This window comes from Centruroides sculpturatus, unplaced genomic scaffold (assembly GCF_000671375.1).
Source record: "Centruroides sculpturatus isolate CEXI.00-Female unplaced genomic scaffold, Cexi_2.0 scaffold941, whole genome shotgun sequence".
In the NCBI taxonomy this organism is placed as follows: domain Eukaryota; kingdom Metazoa; phylum Arthropoda; class Arachnida; order Scorpiones; family Buthidae; genus Centruroides; species Centruroides sculpturatus.
In genome coordinates, this window is record NW_019385198.1 from 48,117 (window position 1) to 71,537 (window position 23,421).

Sequence of the window (23,421 nt, forward strand, 5' to 3'; positions counted from 1 at the left end):
CTAGTGTAGCACTTTTTCCTAGGGTAGCATATAACTGTTGCAATGGGCATAACTGGGCAGAGTATGCACCATAATGCATGCAATATACATGGCACCAAATATGTTTTACCCTAAATGTCTGGTGTGGAATTTGGAATGAGCAGCTTCTTGATCCCAGAACTCTAAATAGTGACGATATCTGAACATCCTAAAAAAGAACAGAAATGAATAGCTTGATGACTTGCCATTGGCACAAAAAAAAAGACCCATGTGATGCCAACGAACTAGAGAGATGCATACAAGAGGCCTGTGAAATGATACCAGAATGCTACTTGCCATCCACAATGCCATATTTATATTGCTGTGAAAACAAGTTGTTTTGAACATTTTCTCTAACAAAATAAAGTTTACATTTTACATGAATTTCTGTAATGTTGTTTTTATTCCTTTATGGTCAGAGGTTATTTGTATGCTATGTTAAATTATCTTAAATTGATTCATTTTGGCTATTGGAACAAGCATGCATCACATGCATACACTTGTGCAATGCTAGAAAAATATCTTTTGCTCCTGAATAGATGTTTAAATGGCCATCTTGTACATTAATAATCAAATAATAATGCTGAATTCATCAAACCATAACTTAGTTAATTAAATATATAGATATTAAGTAATTTAAACTGAAGGAAGTCCAAATTATTTAATATCTATATATTTAATTAACCATGTCATGGTCCAATGAATATGGCATTATTACTTGATTATAAATACAAAAGAATTTAAAATATTGAATTTTTATAAAGATTTACCTTTTATAATTTTAAACTTTCCTTTCATTATTGTCAAAAAACTTTTAACACGTTTTAATTATTTTTATGTAGTAATTATTGTTTCAGCATATGCCAGATTGTGTTTTAATTAACTATAAAACACACACAAATTATTTAAAGTTTTATAACTACTGTATGAAGACTTTTAAACACTGAAAATATTAAGCTGTTGCATTTGCAAGGTTCAAAGATCTTGTGCTTTTCTTATTTGAAGGAATAAAATATTATTTTAAAAAATATTGGAAACTGATATAAATTGAATTGAAAAATCAACTATACCGTAATTGAAAAACCAAAAATAAATTAACCTGTGTTAATGGGGATACCATTCACAAAATTTTATCACTTTTTAGCACAAAGCTCATCTTTATGCTAAAAAACTTTACTTTTGTTTTGGTTTCCATCAAATATATTAAAATATGCATTTTTAATTGACTTTATATTTTATATTAAATACAGTGGTACCTCAGGATATGAACGCCCCAGTATATGACATTTTCAGGATACGACATGAAATTCAAACATATTTTTGCTCCACAATACGAACAAAAACTCACCATACGACGTTACATTAGTTTGCAACGCCATTTTTTATTCACTTCTGTTCATCGGTCTCAGTCCGCGTATTTGCTTTGTCATGGGAGGATCTCACTCAATAAAGGAAATCTTGAGGTATTATCAGAAAGTGACTGATTTTATTGAAAAGAAGCATCCCGAGAAGATTCACACTGGCCGTATTGCTGCTCGGAGTAATGATTTTTGCCTAAGTCATTTTAGAAACATTTTAAAAAGTAGGCAAAGCCAAACTTCTTTGGATAGATATTTTACCAAGCGACCTCTATCCAGTGAAAGTGCTGGTGGAAGTGAAGGAAAGAAAGCAAAAAGCAGTGAATAAAAATAAAAATAAAATATATATATATACAGTAGAACCCCTCTAATCTGTCACCTTTGGGACTGGGGGTATGGTCAGAATGCAAAAAAGGTCGGATTATCAGAAAAAAGTAAAATAAACAATCTTCCCCTTTGTCCAGTCTTTGTAGCACTGCTAATTTTTCATTTAATGAAAGAGTAACGTGTTTACGTTTCACTCCTGACATGTTGAAAACACACACAAAACTGTACATGTACACACAATGTAAAACATATACTGTAACAAACACAAAAAAACACCACGGACGGTGAGTCACCGACGAGTCGGGACAAGTTTCTCGACTCCGACCATGGTCGGATTAATCGAAGTGACGGACTAGCCGAGGGCAGACTAGAGGGGTTCTACTGTATATATATATATATAAAACAACACTAATTTTTTAAAATCTTTTCTAAGTTATTTTTAAGTTATTGTTACATTATATTATGTAAGTTAAGTTTTAGTATCATTTCCCTTCTCCCTCTCTTCCGCCACCAGTTTACACCTCCACCATCATCTGTCCTCAAAGGCAAAGTGCTAATAAAACTACATTTTTTTTTATCAATTATTATTCTATTATGGTTATTTATACATTTACAACTACAAAATGCAGTGTTCAGTGTTTTGCTTACTAAAGTTATTTTTTTAATGTACTACTTAGCTTTAATTTGAGTGTGTTTTTCGTGTTGGAACGAATTATTTGGTTTTACATGTAATCATATGGGGAAAAATGATTCACCTTACAACATTTTCATGATACAATCTCAGTTTCGGAACAGATTAATTTCGTATCCTGAGGTACCACTGTATTTTTAAGTGTTTGAATATATTTTATAATGTTGCCCAAGATATCACTTCTAGACAACCATTAAAACTAAGCTAAATTTGTTCCATAGTGAAAGGTTATGTTCAGCAATGCTGGCTGGAATTAAAAACTTCTTTGGATTTATAAAATTTTGTACCAAGAGAATCATTTTGCTATTTTTTTGTTGTTTCAAAAAGTTTATACTCAAAGGTGTTAAGTTATCAAGATGAATGTTAGGTTATAAACTGTTAGAGTTTATGAATTCTTAAAAGGCAGAATAATTTGTTGTTTATTAAAAAAATTTATATTTATTTTTAAAAAGACACTTTAATATATTTATTTTAAGATATTATATTTAAATCATATAGGAATGAGAATGAGTTTTACAATAATTAATAATAATAATAATAATAATAATAATTTGATTAGACCTTTTTCAAAGTTAGAAATAACAATAGTAAGATTGTTACAGTCAATGATTATAATCTGAATTGGTTTTAGACTGATATGGGACAGGAGGCATAGTGTTTGAGTTAGAAATGATATGATAGAGAATGTATGAAAGTAATAATAGTGAGAACTATGTATAACAAAATAGTGTTTACAAAGAAATACAGATGAAAAGTATGTAACCACTTTCTTACTATAACAGTCCTTAACCACTTTCATACTATAACAGTTTTCTGTTATAGTATGAAAGTGGTTAAGGACTGAGCACTTACCTCAAAGAAATGAAGATATTTAGGGTCAGCATAAAGTTCCTGGAGTTTGCTTACAGCTAAAGGATGATTATTACAATATTCTGAATACATTTTAAATTGTTGTTTCTGTAAAATTAAATAAGATTTATTCAACAAAGTTGAAATCTTTATATTTCTTGACTCAGATATTCTTAATAATTACAGCTTATAGCCTTCAGAAATCAAAAAAATTATTTGGTAAATATAATATTTTTAATATCTGTAAGATTTCATCTTCAGATTTATTCCAAAATGTGAAAGTAAATTTAAATTCAAAATAAAGAATGTTCATATTAAATAATTATAAAATTTAAATGTGAGATCTAAAGATGGAGTCTTACAAGGAGAGCCTACGGCTTTGGGGTAACGGATTTTGATGATCTTTGGTTTAGAGGTAGTACACCATGTGAGTGTACTACCTGTAAAATACTAAAGTGCAATACTCAAATATAATTAAGAAAATCGAACTTAAAGTTTTTTAGCACTTTATATATAAATTATACGTACTTCTATTTGAGCGTCCTGTGGCAGAGTGGTAACGAGTCTGATTCATAAGCTTGAGTTCTCGGGTTCGATTCTCGCGTAAAATTTTTTTTTTAATTCATAAATACTTATAATGTATTTATTTATTTACTCATTCATTTATTTCTTATTATTTATTTATTTTAATTTAATTTCTACTATTCCAAGTCTAATATTTTTATACTTTTGTTGACAATAACGGCGCATTCTTGACACCTATGTGTCAACTTTCCCATCTAATTGTTATCACTAACGGTGACCGATCTAATTCTCACTAGGAGCGTTTTTTCTATCGGAGTTCTTTTTCACTCACTCTTTAACAGTTCGTTTCTAAATTTCGACACGAATAGACGTATTTGTGTAGTAAAACTTATTTTGAAAAATTATTTTATAATCGAAAAATGTCGTCAAGAGAAGCAAGTTCTTCACGTTGTGACGAAAAAACTGTTGATGATACCTTTTAAAAAAGCAGCATTTATTTGTTGTTCTTGGTGTAGACAGAATTTTTGTTTTGAATGTTTTTATCATAAGTATCATTCACGATCATGTACATCTGACAATGATATGTAATTATATAATATTGCTTCAATAAATTATATTCGTTTTTCTTGGTTATATTTGAGTTTTGCACTTTACAAGTTAGTATTTTACATCACTGTATAAAGAGTTATCATCAACAGTTTTTTCGTCACAACGTGAAGAACTTGCTTCTCTTGACGACATTTTTTGATTATAAAATAATTTTTCAAAATAAGTTTTACTACACAAATACGTCTATTCGTGTCGAAATTTAGAAACGAACTGTTAAAGAGTGAGTGAAAAAGAACTCCGATAGAAAAAACGCTCCTAGTGAGAATTAGATCGGTCACCGTTAGTGATAACAATTAGATGGGAAAGTTGACACATAGGTGTCAAGAATGCGCCGTTATTGTCAACAAAAGTATAAAAATATTAGACTTGGAATAGTAGAAATTAAATTAAAATAAATAAATAATAAGAAATAAATGAATGAGTAAATAAATAAATACATTATAAGTATTTATGAATTAAAAAAAAAATTATACGCGAGAATCGAACCCGAGAACTCAAGCTTATGAATCGGACTCGTTACCACTCTGCCACAGGACGCTCAAATAGAAGTACGTATAATTTATATATAAAGTGCTAAAAAACTTTAAGTTCGATTTTCTTCATTATATTTGAGTATTGCACTTTAGTATTTTACAGGTAGTACACTCACATGGTGTACTACCTCTAAACCAAAGATCATCAAAATCCGTTACCCCAAAGCCGTAGGCTCTCCTTGTTAAATCTCTTTTTAAAATCAAAATCTTAAGGTTTTTGATTTTAAAAAGTAATAAAAATTTAAAAAAACTTAAAATTTAAAGAATTATATTATTCTCTAAGGTATAATAAAAACAAAGTGCAATAAAAGAAACCAGAAAACAATAAAATGTCATATTAATATTATTGTACTAATTATATTAACATACTGAATATTTTATGACAAATTTGGAAAAATATTTCTTCCAAGATTATAAAAATTTAATTATCATTGAAGCCTATTACAAAATTTATATTATGATCTACAAAATTACAAATAGGTGTTAACAAAATCCAAATTGTATGATACTAATTAAAAATAATAAATTTCAGAATAAAACCAATTACTTGAGTGAGGGCCTTTGTTAGTACCCAAGACAAATATTGTTACTTAATAAATTTCATTTACAGAAAAAAAATGATAAATGCTTTGCAGTTCTTCTCATTTATTTCAGAGAATATCATTCATTTATTTATAGATAGCAATAAAAAAATCTTATTTTGATTTAATTGTAATTACTATTTTAATATTATCAATTTGTGATACTAAATATGATTGTTTGATGACTTATTCCATTAGCATGCCTACTTGAACCTTTTACTTTCATGTTTCTTTATATGTCTTTTTTTTCTGTTATTTAAATTCAAAAACATTTTCCTTGTTTTACATTTAATCTGAGATTAATTTTCCTTATTTTTCTTGGAACAAAGATTATTATTACAAAGATTTATAAAGTATTGCATAGGCATTCTTAACTGCTGAAGAGGCATTATTAACTTCAAGAACAAGAAATGATGGAATATTGGCTTTTTATAGTAAAATGATTAATTGAAAGACCATATATAGCTCTAAATAAAATTAAAAAGGGGTTTTTGCTAATGAATACAAACTTCTTTTTCAGAATAAAATTGTTCAACTAAAAAAAACATTAGATATAGATTTACAATAGATAATTTGTAATAAAAATTTAGACAATTGCTAATATCTTACAAAGGAATGTCACAACTTGCTATGTGCATATTTTAATAAAATGTTATATATATATATTGTAGTTCTCAGTGTCCTTTTTAAACAGGTAAAGCCATTCATGAATGGACAATATACAAAGAGAAAACTTAAAAAGAAATATATATGGAATTAATAAGTAGTTCATCTGACAACTTTTATTATGTTTGCAATTTTGGACTTGCTATTCCAGGTTTTTATCGTCCTGTAGCCTCATTCTTTTTATATAAAAATAACTTTATTCAATTAAATTTAATAAATAAATATTTTTTTTATTTTGCAGCTGTTAAAAATTTAATTAAAAGCAAACATGCTATTTTTTAAAAATCTTTTGTTCTCATTTTATATTTATAAATGCTTAATAACCAGAATCTGACTTGTGAGTAATTGAAAATACAATAACGATTGTTAAGTTGTAAAAAATTATGCATAAAAATATTGTTAACAGAGAGTGTAACACCATAAGACATCTTTGCACATCTAATCTTACACATTAAATTCATTAGTCCAATTACAATTTGTTTCATCAATTGTTCATTTGTGTGCTATTAAAAAAAAAAATTAAGAATAATTAGATTTTTGTTTTGGATATGCAAAGTAAGAATATACTAATGGATCTTCCATATAATGACTGCTTGAAAGAGGAACTTAGAAATTCAATAAAATATTTTCTTAATGTTCTTTACAAAGTATACTAAGAATAAAAATATTTATAATTATTGTTACATTGTCACAATGCCAGACTGCAATTTTTAATCATATTTTTAATTTATTTCATTTAAAATATATGCTCTCCACCTCAAATTAGTAGTGGCTTGTCCCTGTACATCATACTTTTCCTTTAACAATAGAGTTGTACCAGTCATCTAACACCTTTCAGGGAAAATTTTTGAAATGAAATAACATGACTTTTGGTTTGTATCAGAAGTTAGTATATAGTTAATCAAGGCCTCCTATTCCTAAGGTTTCCATATCTGATCTCATCTTTTATCTATCTAACTCTGTTCTCAAGATTAAGGAAAGATGGATGGACAAATAGATGGCAGTGGAAATTTATAGATCTCCAGTTTTTTCAAATTGCAGCCCAATGAGTATTAATTTTGTTTCACAATTAGATTTCTAATACAGATATAAAATACTGAATAAATTTAAGATGAAGATTGACAAGTGTTCGTGTGTTTACACTATATAGTGTTCAAAAAAACAAAAACAGATATAAAACATGTTTTATTTACTAAAAGAAAACATATTTAATTGCAGATATATTACTTGAGATGAGCATAATAAATCAAGAAGCAGTTGGAAAAATCTCCCAAAAATCAAAAGTAATTGAAAATAAATTAGTTGAAAAATTCTTGTTTAATTTGATGGTCTTAATTAGTGATGTGTTATGTTTTCAATGCTTTTATAACTCTTATAATCCTAACAATTATATCAGAAATACATAGATTTTGTAAATTAGAAAATAAATATCTTTAATCATTTTTATTTTTTTATGTTCAATTAAAAGAAATTTAAATTTTGTATTTCTTTATTGTTGCTTATCTCATTTTTAATATTTTTCTCTTCATTATTCTTAATTAATAATAAATAATAAATCATTTACTATTATTATTGATTGTAAGAAAAAAATTTTTGAATTCCTAAAAGAAGTTTTATACATAAAAGATTGCTGTATAAATAAAATATATATATATAAATAAGTTATATTTATATATTAAGGAGAAAGACTGAGGGAAAATAAAATCCAAGTCAGTGAATCTAAAACTTCAAATATAACTGACTATACCAACTATACCATGCCGCAGTTAACATAAAAGTTGTCAAGTGAACTACTCATTAACTACTCATGTATTTCTTTTCAAGTTTACTCCTTGTATTTTATCTATTTACGCAAACAGCTTTGCTTACTTATAAAGGGCACAAAAAATCTGCAAGGAATATAGTATTTTATTAAAAAGTGAGTAGCAACTTGTAACTTTCTCTTGTTAGTATTTTATCCATTTCATTATATAACTCTAAGATCAATTTAACATAAGTAATCAAATAACTAATTCATATTTGAATTGTAGCAAAATTCTAATCTAAACAGCTATTTATGCAAAATATATACATATATGCTGATTCCAATGATTTAATTACTGTAATTGTATTTTGACTATTCTGATTATTAGAGCTGTCCTAGATTAGCTGAATAATATTGAAGGAGGATATTTAATTGTAGAAAAGTGGATACTTTGTTGGCTTCTTGCCAACAAAGTATCCACTTTTCTACAGAATTTAGCTTAAATTTTGTTTGATTTCCACTTTAATTGGAATTAGTGAAAATACAGGTAATACTGGATTAAGATTTATACAAAAAAAACTATATTATGAAACTCACAAATATATATAATTACTTTATTTCTGTGCTAGAATGGGAGCTTTATTTTATGAACTAATTTGTCCAGATATCTTGAAATTGCAATGTCTACTACAAATGTTAATTCTGCATTAATGTGCTTGGATGTTTTATTAATAAAAATTGATTACATGAATCAGTAACATAGGAATTGCCTTATATCAATATAATAATGACAGCTTTCTACGCATAATTTAAATTATTTTTGTAAGTTTAAATAAAAATATAACATAATCAAGAATAAATTTACTAAAAGTAATTTTAAATAATAAATTTAATAAAAATTAACTTACATGTTCTAAAAAGCAGTTACCAATATCACTCATATGTGGTTTGTCAGCATCAAAACAACTTTGTAAATGTTTCAGAAACTGACTTTGAAAATTATATATACTTTCTATGTTGCCAAAAATAGTAGCTATACAGTCTTCAGTAAACATATCAGGACGACGTCTAACTTGCCTTAGATAACCCTATAAAGTAATATCTAATTATTTTAGACATACAAAATCTACTAGTTGTATCAATCAATTTATTTAAATTATCAGTACATCATTTAACAATTATATTATATAATTTATATTATTATATGGTTATGAGTAAATAAATTACTATTAAAAATTTTCAAAAACTATAAAATTCTATTTAAAATATAATTATTATTAGAAAATTTAGTATACAAGAAACTTAAAGATGTAATAATAATAATAATAATAAATCACATAGAAAAAGGAATCCTGAAGAAAGAAGATTTTGCACTTGGAAATGGAGACGTTATTGAATCCATGGAAGAGGGCGAGTTCTACAAGTACTTAGGATTTCAACAGGCCAAACTAACAGAACATACACAAATAAAGCAACGATTAATTAAAGAATACCAAAGTAGGTTAAACGCTATACTTAGAACACAGTTAAATGCAAAACACACAGTTAAAGCAATAAACACATATGTCATCCCAGTACTCACNACATGACCTTTGATATTGCTGTGGACCTGCTGCTCTTTTTTTTGGCCTCGAGGATCGTCCCCGAAAGCCTGCTGAATCTTGCGAATGGTTTACACTTGGGTATCGCCAAGGTTTTTGGCAAAATTTGATGTAATATCACTGCTCACGTTGTTCAGTCATTTTCGAGCTTAGTGGAATCGACGAGAGCGCACTACATGACCTCACTCATAGGCCGATTGCCAATGACTGACGCTTCCTGCAGGCGGGAAAAAATTCAGGGCTATGCATGACTGTCCCCTCCACAACTCCACCGAAGGAGGCCTCTCGCGCATCATTGATTTACGCGGGAAAAAAAGGTATGATACTTTTTGAAAACAGACCTCGTATATATAATAATAATATAATATAATATAATATATATATACAGTCAAAATGTTATGTTAGGTAAGGCGTTCTATACCATTCAATATATCCACACCAAATTGGCATGAGCATTCTTCAACATTCTAGATAAAATACTGTAGAGGTCCCCATCCCCAACTACCCCCCTCTTAACTTAAGCCCAAGCAACACCAGGCACATGCAGCTCTTCTTCAATTCCTTAAAAATTACTGTACACAGTACAACCAACTCTTATTTGGATAAAGTCCACCCCTGGAAAAGCCCAGTAATGCCAGATACACTCAGCTACTTATCTCATAAATTTAACTAAAATTAAATTTTAAATTTTTTAACTAAGCTTTTAAAATAAACCTAATTTGTTAAAAAATTTTCTAATACTCAAAAAGATTTTTGTAGTTTTTCAGTGCTTTAAACAAATAAGGATCTAAATTATGCTTTTCCTTTTTGTTAAAAGATTTTTTCTTTTCTTTGTTATACAGGCACTTCAAACAATTTTGCTATAGATACACAATTTTTCCATTTGAATTAAGTATTTTGAGTCCCAACTGGCAGAAGATATTTCTATTCAAAATATATTCTAAGAACGTTATCATCTCAATTGAATTTCTATCCTCATTTAGTCAATTCCGAAGTTTTTTCAGTGTTTATTAATTTTATATTAACACTTTCATTTTTATGATTGTTGTTGTTATTTTTTTTCATAACTCTATGATACATTTCTATTCAATACTTTTCTTTCTAGACTTTTCTTTTCACTTCTTATCAAGTTAGAATATTGAAAAAAAGGGCCTTTCCTTATCTCTAGTTTTTATCACTAAATTTTTCTGAATTTTTTTAAACCTTATTAGGTAGCTGTCCAATTAATTATCTTTGTTCCTTTAATTATTTTCTCCTTATTATTTTACAAAGTTATTAATATAATCAATTAAATCTGAAACAACTATATGAGATGAAAACATGCTTCAGAAGATTATAGTAATTATAGGCTTGAGATATTAAAAATACTAATAATAGTATTTCTTATACTATGACAGTAATGTTCAGGAAAGAATAATCTTTTTGACATCATAAGAAATGATGAAGAGTAGCAAATATGAGAGTTTAGAGAAGAAATGTATTGCCTAGACATAAAAATGATTATGATGAAAGTAAGGATATTTATAATGAAAATAATAAATTTCAGCATTAGGCTAGAAGTATAAAAAATACATATGACTGAGATTGTCAATAATAGCTGTATCAAAATATATTTTAGATAAAAATTATCTTGTTAGCTGGTACTTAATACATATAATATAAAAAGGTCAGATATAACTGATTTATAGCAACAGCAAAAAAAGGGATTACTTTCCTAAACTTATTTTTAAGAAGAAAAAACTAAAAACAAAAATGATCTGAAAAAAAAATTAGAATGAAATTATAGAAAATTATTATATTACATTAGATATAGAGAGCATTTATAATCTAAGATAATTTTGAAGTTAAACTGAGAAATTTTTAGAAATCAAATAAACTCTGCATGACAAAGTTAATGTTTATATTACAATAAGATTCTATGAGTCTAGGTTATTAATATATTTAAAGCAACATCACTCCATATGATTGTATGATAGTATTTTTTAGCCAATATTTTAAAATTCAAAATTCCTAGTATTAATTGTAAATTCAAAATTGTTCTAGTATTAATAAGTAATAAGTAAAACTCTTTTTTCAATTTTCATAATTTTAAATTGTAATTGTGATTGTCAGTTAATTTTTGATTGCTTTAATAAACATATTTCTTTTAGTAATGAACAAGCTTGGTCAAGCCGATCTCATAGCACACTCCACAAAAGCGAATCAAATATTAATTTTGTTTAAAATGAATTTTATAAATTCTTAGAATCAAGTAGTAGTTGCACATGCATGTGGACATATGCAATAAATGGACTGAATGGAACATAACACTTACATAACGAAAGTGAAGTCACTGTGCATGTGCGTGGATATCTGACAGACAGACAAAAGTCCTAACATAAGCTCTTCACCACTATAGTGGAGTGTGCTAAAAAGAATAGTAAACTTTTGTTAACTTTTGAAGCCTAACCCTACGTTTTGCATTAGTCTTTTGTTTCATAGGACTAATGCAAAACATAGGGTTAGGTTCCAAAATGCTAAAAATGGCAAAAAAGTGCCATGTTAGCACAGATTTGCATAACATGGCATGTTTTGGAACATAACTATCATATTATATGAGGAATACCTGTATATTGTAAAAAGATATCATACTTTTTTGTAATTAAAACTGTATAAGATAGAAATAAGATACCATTACACCTGATTAACTCATTTAGAACTAGAATGAGAAAGCTATTTAGAAATGAAACAATGATAAGATGTTTCTATTGGACATGTATATACGAAGGTGGTTTTTTCTCAAGCTCCAATGGTCCATAAAACAAAGACAAGTGTAAATAACAAAATGAATTTATTACCAAAAGTTAGGTACAAAAATGGTTACTTTTTGATATAATCAATGTGAAGGTTGAGGAATTTGTCATATCTGTGGATGAGCTTTTCCATCCCTTGTCATAGAATGTTGCCACCAGTGAATTAAGATGGCTTAACGTTGTTTTGAAGATCATAATTAGTCTCAAACCTCTGCCCTGCTAGCCATGTTTTCAGTTCAGGAAAGAGTTGGAAGTCTTCACACATTAAAAAGTTTTAAGCTGGGTGGAAGTCTTCACCACCTTTAAACACCCAACGTATAGCCCCAATTTAGTGCCAAGTGACTTCCACCTCTTTCCTGAACAGGAAAAGTGGCTAGGAGGGCAGAGGTTTGAGACTAATGACAATCTTCAAAACAATGTTAGGGCCCATCTCAAGTCATTGGCGGCAACATTCTATGACAAGGAGATGGAGAAGCTCATCCACAGATATGGAAAATTCTTCAATCTTCACAGTGATTATGTTGAAAAGTAACCATGTTTGTACATAACTTTTGGTAATAAATTCATTTTGTTGCTTACACTTGACTTTGTTTTATGGACCATCAGAGCTTGAAAAAAAAACAGGCTATGTATGAACAAGAGAACCAAACATTCTTATTTGAATTTAATATAAATACCACATATATAAATAATTTATTTATCCATCAATAAAATACAAAATTCAATGAAAGAAAAAAGAAATAATAATTCTTATGGTTTGTATAGTTTTTCAATACATATTTGTAGAAGTAGTGATTATAAAGAAGATAGTAATTTTAGAAAAGTAGGTTGTAAGAATATAAGCATTTCTTTACTAAAAAACAAAATAACAAACTATAAATTTACAACTCTATGAACTATGTTAAATAAATTAAGAAAGTTTGAATAATATATCAATCAAATTATTAATAACAAACTTTAACAATTTGCTGAAATTTACTGAATTACTAATTGGCTATTAAATTATTTAATTTCTCACTTATCCGACTGAATTCATTAAATTTATTTCATGTTTCATTAATAACATATTTACATTTAAATTTTTGTTTAAATATAGCATATTTAATATGTGACAAGAAATTTCACTTTCATAAATTTAGAGATTGTTTTTGAATTTACATTATTTTTATTTATCTAATTCTGTCTTTAATCTACTCAACTAATCTGTGGAAATTCTACTTTACTTCTGGATGCTTATGCACCAATCTCTTCTTATAACATGAGAACAGTTTAACACACTAATCAAGTAAACAAAATTACTGTAATTTCCTGCATATAATTGATACTGGCACATACCAAACAAAAAATTGTTAGAATGGAAATAAAAGCTTTGCATATCATGCACTTTATGATGAAAGCAAGAGCATATATATATATATATATGCTCTTGCTTTCATCATAAAGTGCATATCATGCACTTTATGATGAAAGCAAGAGCATATATATATATATATGCTCTTGCTTTCCAGAGGAATAGCTACAGAGGCTGTGAAGTGACTAAGCCCCCTCAGCTTAGTCAGCAGTGTCCACATACAGTATATATATATATATATATATAATGAAAATTATATTATTATGATGAAAGCAAGAGCATATATATATATATATATGCTCTTGCTTTCTTATGATGAGAAAGCAAGAGCATATATATATATATATATGCTCTTGCTTTCATCATAATAATATAATTTTTATTATATATATATATATATATATATACTGTATGTGGACACTGCTGACTAAGCTGAGGGGGCTTAGTCACTTCACAGCCTCTGTAGCTATTCCTCTGGATAACCCATGTCATCACAATCTGCATCTGCTTTCAAATTCACTTTCAAACACAGATAATCCACAGGCTCTTCACAGGAAATTACTGTAGTTCAAAAATCAAACAGAATAGTTCAATCAAAACAGAATTCCCAATTATATCATGTCCTTTATTTTCTTTAATACATAAAATTTATCATTACTTTTGTTTTCCATTGCCTTGGTTTGGATTGCATTGGAATACATTATGTTGATGTATTTATTATAATGCTTGCAATGTGTACTAACTTTCCTGTATATATAATAAGAAAAGAATTCACAAAGATGATCATCTTTAAAATATAAAATATAATAGATTCTCGATCTATAGTTTTTGGAGGGACTTGAGAGAAAAAATGACTGATGTGGGAAACGATTGACACAGGAAATTTATGACATTGGTGTTTTTATTTGTTATCTCATATGAAACATGTATTTTCCAGCAATAAACTTATATGATGGCTTTCTGTAATACTAAACAATATGGAGCATATGCATGAACATTCATTTATTTATTCTACATGTTAAAAAATTGTTAAGAATACTGAAATTTGTTCTATTTTCTTTTGGTAAGAATATTTAATGTATTGACATCTCTTGCACTTGAAAATGATACTGTAGAAGTGTAAAAAATGTAGTGAAATTATAAATTTTTGTCACTTACAATGTGTTGATTCTCTTATGGAAAAGCGTTCTGACTTTTCTCACTTATCTAGATATGATCTTCCCTATCTCAAAAAAATGCAGGTTGCCACCTTATGGGAGAAAATCCTTATGCATTGTATCTGCTCCTTGAAATTATTGTACATCCATCTTGATCCTTTATACTTATGTTCTTTGTTCATAGAAATATTAACAAGGTTTGCCTTATGTCAGAATCTTGTTAACTTTTATCTGTGATCTCTTCTTACAACAAAAAATTTTTGGACCTCATTTTACAATGAATCTATCACAACTCTCTTTTGTATGATGCAAAACAAATCTCTAAATGGGCATAAACTAAAATTTAAGTTTTTTCATACAATTTCAACATACCAAACATTAACAAATTATTATTAACAAATATGTAACACATTCCTTTATATATTGTACTTATTTTATATGAATAAATCTTAATTTTTCCAAATTTTTGTGACTGTCTAAAATTTTTATTCCACCCTCAAGTGGTTGTGACTCCCTATGCCAAAAAACTTTCAGTTCTAGACAGTTCACTAGATGGAAACTACTCTATAGGTACTATATTAATATATTTTATTAAACTTTGTATAAGTAGAAGTGTGGGTTTCCAGACGAGGTTCGAACTTGAGTAAATCTCAAAATTCTTATGTGACGCCAGATGTAAGCAAAGAGACTCGGAACTGTTCGAGTATGTGTCAAACTATCTGTCAAAGTCTTAACAGTAGATAAACTCTAACACGAGTGCTCATAAATAGGTAGATCATTGACTCGTGAGTCTATAAAATGTTGGCTGAGATAAACCTTTTTGAACAAAAAAAGGGGAATTTCTGATAGATGAAAGATGAAAATGATTGTTAAATTCTTAGACAGCAAAAAATGGTATAAACAACGACCTGAATTATGATTGCGGGTGTTATTGTTTTATAAACAATCACCGGGCAGAGTTGACAAAGAGGTATCAAATGGACACCTTGAATCGGACCTTTCCTGCAACCCAAAGAGGTTTCATCTTGCACCTGGAGACAAGGGAGAGACCAATCAGAGAAAGAGAAAAAGGATGAGAAACCAATCAAAAGTACAGAAGATGGAAGGAAACGTTTAAAACCGGGGACTTCAAGGTCAGGAGAGCTCTGACAGACTCATCCAGCTGCTCTCTGGATATAGTTTCGTGTGCTAGTTTGAGGAATTTGTGCCGCCTGGAATGCAGCAGTAAATCTCATACCATCGACATTGCCCAAGGATTTAGACTCGCATGCCCTGGGGCCTGTACAGACTAAGGACCAAGGAAGTAAAACTATAAACCTGATGTAAGCTATGAATGTTTCCAGAATGTTACCAAATAAATGGCATTGTCTTTTGTAAACACTTGCCAACACTTGCCTCCTCTGCCACACCCATGTACAACCTTCCCTTAGGTTCATCCTGACGTGGGATTAACTGATCCCACCTAAAAGATGGCAACCTTATAAACCTTTGAAAACCCACTCCTCAACACCTGTATTTACAGGTGTTGAGGAGTGGGTTTTCAATTCCCCTATCTCCACCGGGTCGGCAACCTTACAGAAGCATAATGGCATTTCAACAGAATGTTTATTTGCACAAATTTTCTTTTCACATCAATTTGAGCATTTTATCAGTAGGTTCTAAAAGTATAGCAGTTAGTGGTCTTGAAAAGTATGAGAAAGGTGAGCCTTATAATTGAGAATATACAGTAGTAGCCAATCTAAAAACTTGCAAAAATTTAGTAGTCCTCTAGCAATGAAAAAAAGACACAAAATATCAATGAAAAGGGTGATATGTATAAAAACAGTAATTGCAAATTGATTTTTTTTCAATTGTTAATGGTTGTTTTCAGAGTAAGACATATTTACAAAATTATCATACAGATATTACCATACATCATACAGTCCCCAAAATAAATATACAAAATGCAATAATTATCATACAGATGGCAACCCTGAAACAATGTACTAATTTTTATAAGTGTTGTCAAGCTTTAAGAGGAAATGTTGCCAATAAAGTACAATATTCTGTAAAGCAGTAGACAAAAAGTAGCTAAATATCAGAATAAAAACTGGTTAGTGGCAGTCAAAGAGTTTAACTATTAAATTTGACATGCTTTTATATTTAGTACAGTCGACCCCCCTATAACACGGGTTCATATAGTTTGGATTCCTATATCACGGTGAAAAAATTGCAACAGTATTTGTACAAACACGCTAAAAAAACCTCATATAATTCGGTAAAACATCAGTGCCAACTTGTGTCGTGACAGAATTGGCCGAATCTAGACCAATAGCGGATATTGTACAAACTGTTGAGTTTAAACGAGCAGTGGACCTACTAAAAACCATTTATTATTTAACGTCCATAAAAATTATATTTATATTAATGATGTCTCCAAAGTTCAGCAAATTTTTGCAAAAAAAATAATTTATCAGGAAGCACGTGCACCATTCGATGACAATCCACAACGAAAACAAGCTTAAGCAATGGTGTCGTCGAATGGTGCACACTCAATAAGTAATCCTACAATTTTTTGTTTATAGCATAGTTTATATGGATTATTCCCAAAAAATTATACGTATTTTGGAAATGTTGAGTCAAATTAGTCTAGAATTGATTAATTTTATGGAAGGAAACCTTTCAAACAGCCATAGTCCATAAACTGCACACGTGCCAGGTTGTGATTGGCTCATGTATTTAAGGACTCTTAGAAAATCAATTTCATAAAGAACGGAACGTATCTACCATGTTATAGGGGGGTTGACTGTATATGAAAATCAATGTTTTCAATTTAGTGCCCTCTATTGTGAGTGATTGATGTGGGATAAAATTTTTCTTTCAGTTAAAATACAGAATGAACATTATGGGAAAATGACCTAGTTATTTGAATCACTACAATCAACAGATGACATAGTAATTTCCAGTTACATGGAGAGTTTGTGTATCCATAGTTTGTATAATACTACAAATTCTAGTCTGTGTTTTTTCTTTCTTTCTTTTTTGGAAAACCATTTTGGATAATTGTATTTCTACTGTAATTCATATAAATCTATCAATTTCTACTGAAAGCATTCAAGTTTTTTAAGAGTTTTATTTTATTTTTTTTAATTTTGCTTAGAATAAACAATTTCAGTTGGATTTTATCTTTGAGAGGCTTCTTAATAAACAACTGTGCCTACATACTAGTTAAGAAAGTCGGTAATACAAGTAAGTAGACATACAATTGCTAGCCACTAAAAGTTAAAATAAATTTCAGTATTTGAAATTTCTTATCACAATTAAAAGTATTGATAAAAAAAAGTAAAACATACTTCTACAACGTCTTTTAGATGTTTCACAAAATCTTGTTCTGTTGTGATTATCTCTTGCACTACACTAGCTCTTATCTGATCATTACTAAATTTTCCAGGTAAATTATGCAATAAAGGTCTTGAATGAGGTTCCTTATCAGATGATTCTTTATTTGCACTCAACTAATAAAAAATTTTAAAAATTCAATTATAATATAAAATTATATTTTCTAGTGTTCCTAATAAATTAAAAGATATAATTTATTGTTAAAAAATATAAGTTGATATTAATTCTTAGAACTAAAAAAATAATAATTATTATTTCAGGTTACTCATTGTTTCTAAATACTGTACTATTCAAAATTTTGCATCATTACTTATTATCTAAAGTAACAAAATCAGAAGTAAATGTGATTCAATGAATTTTTTTGTGTCTAATTTTGTTCTCATCATTGTGCAAATGTTGTTCACAGCTCTTCTACTAGAGATGTCTTTTATTAGTAAAAGCCACCAACAGTTTCAACATAAAAAATGAATTACTGTGATTGTTGATGTCCATTAATAACTGGCCCAACAAAATGGTTCAAAAAAATTCATTGTTCTTTGGAAAAATTTGGTGTATCATTCATTATTTTCTGAATAGATAACTGAGTCAGGCAAAGATTTTGAAAAAGATGATGACAATTTCTCTTTGGATTGATCTCTAAATTCTCACAAAATTTCAAATTAAATTTCTGAATATGGACAAATAACAACAGAGATTAAAGAGGCACTACAGAAGTAGACACTATAGTTTCTAATCTACTTATAATCACTCAAATTATAATTCAAGAATGCTTAATTCTCCAAGAAACATTTGGTTAGAAAATTGCAAAGATTTGAGATAATCTCATTAAAAAATCCCATTCAAAGGAAAATAACTTAAACATTGTTAAATGTTTACACAAAAATGGATAGAATTTTATTATAACTATTCCAGATAACCAGAAATTGTATGTGAAATGATATAAAGAAAATTTTTTCCTGACTACTTTTTATGACAGTACTATGAAATAAATTATGAAAACAGAAAGCAGGTTACATTGGACACAATCTCCCCATAAGGATAATAGAATATGATTATGATGTGAAAAAAATTATAACTTGGTATTAACAGTGCTATCCTTGATACCCAAAAATACTCCACATTTTGACAAGGCTAAACTCCTATGCATTACTGCAAATCCAAAGAATGGAAACAACTGAGAAAATTAGCATCTACAAGCATGCTAAGAACCATCAATGCAAGAATGCTAACTGCCTATCAATGGCACAGAAACATCTAGTATAGTAATGTTCAACTCTAACACCAAAATGCTATCTCTAAGCCATACAAACCTGTATCTATAGAAGATAATTAATACATGAATAAATATCAATGGTTATATATTTTTTGTTTGTTTCATATAATTATTTTATTTATTTTTAAATTATTAATTTATTTAAAATTATAATGTATATTTGCTATACATTAGAATTTACAAATTTGAACATATATTAGATGTAAAAAATGTAATGTTCTATATTTTGAATATTCTATTACTCAACTTGTACATGATCCAGAAGATGGCTGCAAATAACAGCCAAAAATATTAGAAAGAATAAACAATATGTTTGTCAATTTTTGGATAGTATCTTATATGTATACAATAACACCAATTTGGGAACATTTTAAATTCAATTTGATAAAAATAGAGAAATTTATTTCCAAAAAAAAATTTTTTCAAACAAAATTTTTATATAGCAAGGGATCATGAAAATGCTTCTATATAAAGAAAAATGCATAATCAACTCATAATATTTTGTAATTATAAGTTATATTTTCATATTTACAGAGAATGAAACAAGAAAACATATCATTTATAAATTATGATATTCTATAACAACAAACACATCATTTATTTAAAAAAATCTTATTCATGAAGTTATTTTTTAGTTTTCCTAAATATTTTCAATTCAATTCTAAGCTATTCTCAAAAAAATACAAACAAAATTTAATATGGACCTAAATGGTCAAATTCTCTCATTTTTAAAATAAGTTTAATATTCAATACTATATATTTAATAATATGTAGTTTTCTATGTAGTATTCTAAAGTTTAAAAACAATTTTAATATCATATAATAGAAACTTATAAAAACTTGAAATTAAAATTGTTATTTTTAAACTTTAGAATAAAATTTTAAAATTTTTATTCTTACACAACAGTTTTATTTTTAACTATGAAAGATGTTAATTTTAAAATAAAATTTTATAAAATATTTAATATGGAAAAGAAAATACTTACTCTTATGTATGCAGCAGATAACCATCCACTTTTATTAGAGCCACTTCCCCACCACCAATCTCTATATACTGAAGGATCAGTTATCTTGATTCTATCAGCTGCTTTAAAATCAAATTCTTCTGAATCTGTTGCATTGTGATCCCACATAACATCACCATCAACTGGTTCAGAATCATATTCCTAAGAATATACTTTATTTAAAATAGTGATATGGCTGATATTATTTTACAAGAATATATAATTAATTGTTATATATACCCCACATGAAGAACCAGATCTCCAACTGCAGCTTCTTTGACTATGATAGAGTTCACTGTCAGAAGAAATTTCTTCTTCTGATGATGATAGACTTACTTCTTGACTATCTTGTTCAGAAGGACCTTGATTAAAATAAAAATTATTAGTAAATTTAGCAAAATGCATACATATTTTGAATATTTTATTATCACTAAATTCTCTAAATATGAAATTATTTATACTTTATTGATACGATCAAATACAATTTCTTTCTCAGCTAGCGTCTTGTTTTTGTTTTGTTTTGTTTTGTTTTTGGTTTTGTTGTAGGCCAACCTGGCCACAGTGTCTTTTGAGAAATGAAAAACAAAATAAAAAAATAAAAAATATATGTAGTATGAAAAATGTTCTGTAATTATTACAGAATGTTTTTCACATAGAATATTAGGTGGATCAATAAAAGAATAATAATTAGACATGATGACAGTGCAAAATTTGATTTTCAATTTTTATGGAGATAGAGCCTTTTGTTGTTGCGTAATACAACAGGCAACTGACAGTTAACAATTAATGCAAATTAATCCAAAGGTATTCCAACTAAAGATGGAAATATTTGAATCAAGAATTTAGAACTATTCAATTGTAAAAATTTAGATGCATCCTTATTAGCTTGCATAACAACAAACAAGCCAATTTGAGTTCCAAAAAACCAGCATCTTGCTTGTTTGTCAAAACTTCTAATCAAATTATAGTAATACAGAGACTGAGTTATTTTATGATCTAACTTCTCAAGGAATTTTAATACTCTAATTAATCATTTACTTCAATCTCTGTAATTATCAAAGTGTTAATCAACTTATTTTTGAATACTTGATACTAATTGGTTACTAACAACTCCAAACAAGACAAACTGGCAATACTGTATTATCTTATTCACATTATTTTCATGAATTACATTTGTTGCTTGTTCTCGAGAACTTGATTCTTGAAAACTCTTGAAAACTTGTTTGATTCTTGTGTGATGTTCATGCAAAATATATGTAGATCAGCAAAGGAAATAACTCAGTGATAGTATAATCCCATATAAATAACTCAGTGATAGTATAATCAAACTAATTATTTTATTTCGCATATATGAACAGGTTCTTTTGGATTCCAACTCTACAGTGATTAATGACAATATAGCATCAAACAATATTCCAACACGCAGTTACAAATTGTATCATTTGCAACAAGTATAAATGATCACTGAAAACTATGACTAATATTTACATACTAACTTAAAACTAGGTAAAGAAAGAAAATGATAAGGGATAGAAAATCTAGAAAAATAGAATACAGTAAGGAGTGAAATACCCAGAATTTTGCTGGACTTTACAATTTTGGGTGGGATACCACGTTGAACCTTTTCTGAAAAGTCTCTCATTGTTGTCTCCACTAGGTTTCTCCTTGCTCCTCTTATTATACCCTCTTATCGTAACTATGATAAAAATCCAATTCTCAAACTCTCTCAAATTCTCCAGTTGTTGCCATTTGCAACCTGGAGCACAACATTCGACATCTGTCCACCATGAGGTCTAGACCTAAGAATGTCCTTTCTTTCCCTCACTGGCCCCAGGGCCTCTTTTCTTTCATTGTTCTATGTGGTTCCAAGAATTGGTTACCCCACCCAAAGGAAAAGAGTTAAAAAGGAATGTTCTGGAAGGAAGAAGAAACAAAGAACAAAGAAGAGGACTAAAACTATACTTAAATTAATATATACATTAATATGGTGTACAGCCACACTTGGAAGTTCTTAACTCTGCCCATGGTTAATTCCAATGACAACCCAGGGCCGGCCTGTTCATATATGCGAACCAGGCGATGGCCTAGGGCACTTGAATTTGGGGGTCAGCATGGCAAAAGTACATGCATAAATTACAATAAATAATAATAAATGTTTTTTGATCACAATCCTTTCTCATGTGTTGACCTGCGAGTCGCCGTTTTGAAAGGAGCGCTGTAGTCTCACGATTGCAATATTGCATGCTGCATATTGAATAAAAATTAGATACTCTATTTTACATTGATGTTTTATATTGTTATGAATTTTTTAAAAATGGGGTGATGTCAAAGCCATTTGCCTAGGATGCTGAGTTTGTTCGGGCCAGCAGTGAGACAACCCTATATCATATTACTCCTTGTCACATGACTTTCATTTCCTTGACCTGGCTTGAAATTGTTCTCAAAATACAGTTTTGGTTTGTCATGCTTTGCAATAACTGTTACACCCGGAAATTATTTCACTTATTTGTCTACAAATGGATTTTTAATTTTCTGCTTTATCCAGGTTGTTCTTTGAACCCAAAAACCTCTTCTATTTCCACGTTGGACAGGTTTTTTCTGGCTTATGGTAGAATTTAACACAGAAAATTGTTTCATTCCAAAGAATTTTTTCCACTGAACAGATTTCCATTTTATTCAGATTCTGTTTTGTTGTAAGTAATGATTAATTTTTTATAATTATTATTCATGTATAACTCAACATTATTCACTGTAAATCTGATCTTTCACAAAATTCCATGAGAAAAGCTAGAAAAATGATTAGAATAAATATTAAAAAAAAGAAAGAAAATGAGTCACTCTCATTCAATCCATTGTTTTGGCATTGCTTACTTATTCAATGATGTTGTCATCTTATTGTAGATTGGTAGCAGATTCTCTAGCTTTGTAATGTTCTTTACAATGATGTATGCAGAGCAGCTCTAC

At 28.6% G+C, this 23,421-nt stretch overlaps 1 protein-coding gene across 1 annotated transcript in view; it reads right to left on the bottom strand.

Annotated features, from left to right (window-relative positions):
• Positions 1 to 20,889, bottom strand: part of LOC111636035 (rho guanine nucleotide exchange factor 9-like) — a 39,780-nt gene extending 18,891 nt beyond the window's left edge. Inside the window, exons 1-5 of the mRNA XM_023381190.1 lie at positions 20,698 to 20,889; positions 20,440 to 20,619; positions 18,135 to 18,296; positions 8,810 to 8,989; positions 3,247 to 3,351 (exon numbers count right to left, since the gene is read on the bottom strand). Coding sequence (XP_023236958.1) covers positions 3,247 to 3,351; positions 8,810 to 8,989; positions 18,135 to 18,296; positions 20,440 to 20,619; positions 20,698 to 20,862 — 792 coding nt within the window. The 5' untranslated portion in view covers positions 20,863 to 20,889. The remainder of the gene's footprint in view (positions 1 to 3,246; positions 3,352 to 8,809; positions 8,990 to 18,134; positions 18,297 to 20,439; positions 20,620 to 20,697) is intronic.
• Positions 20,890 to 23,421: the final 2,532 nt, after the last annotated feature.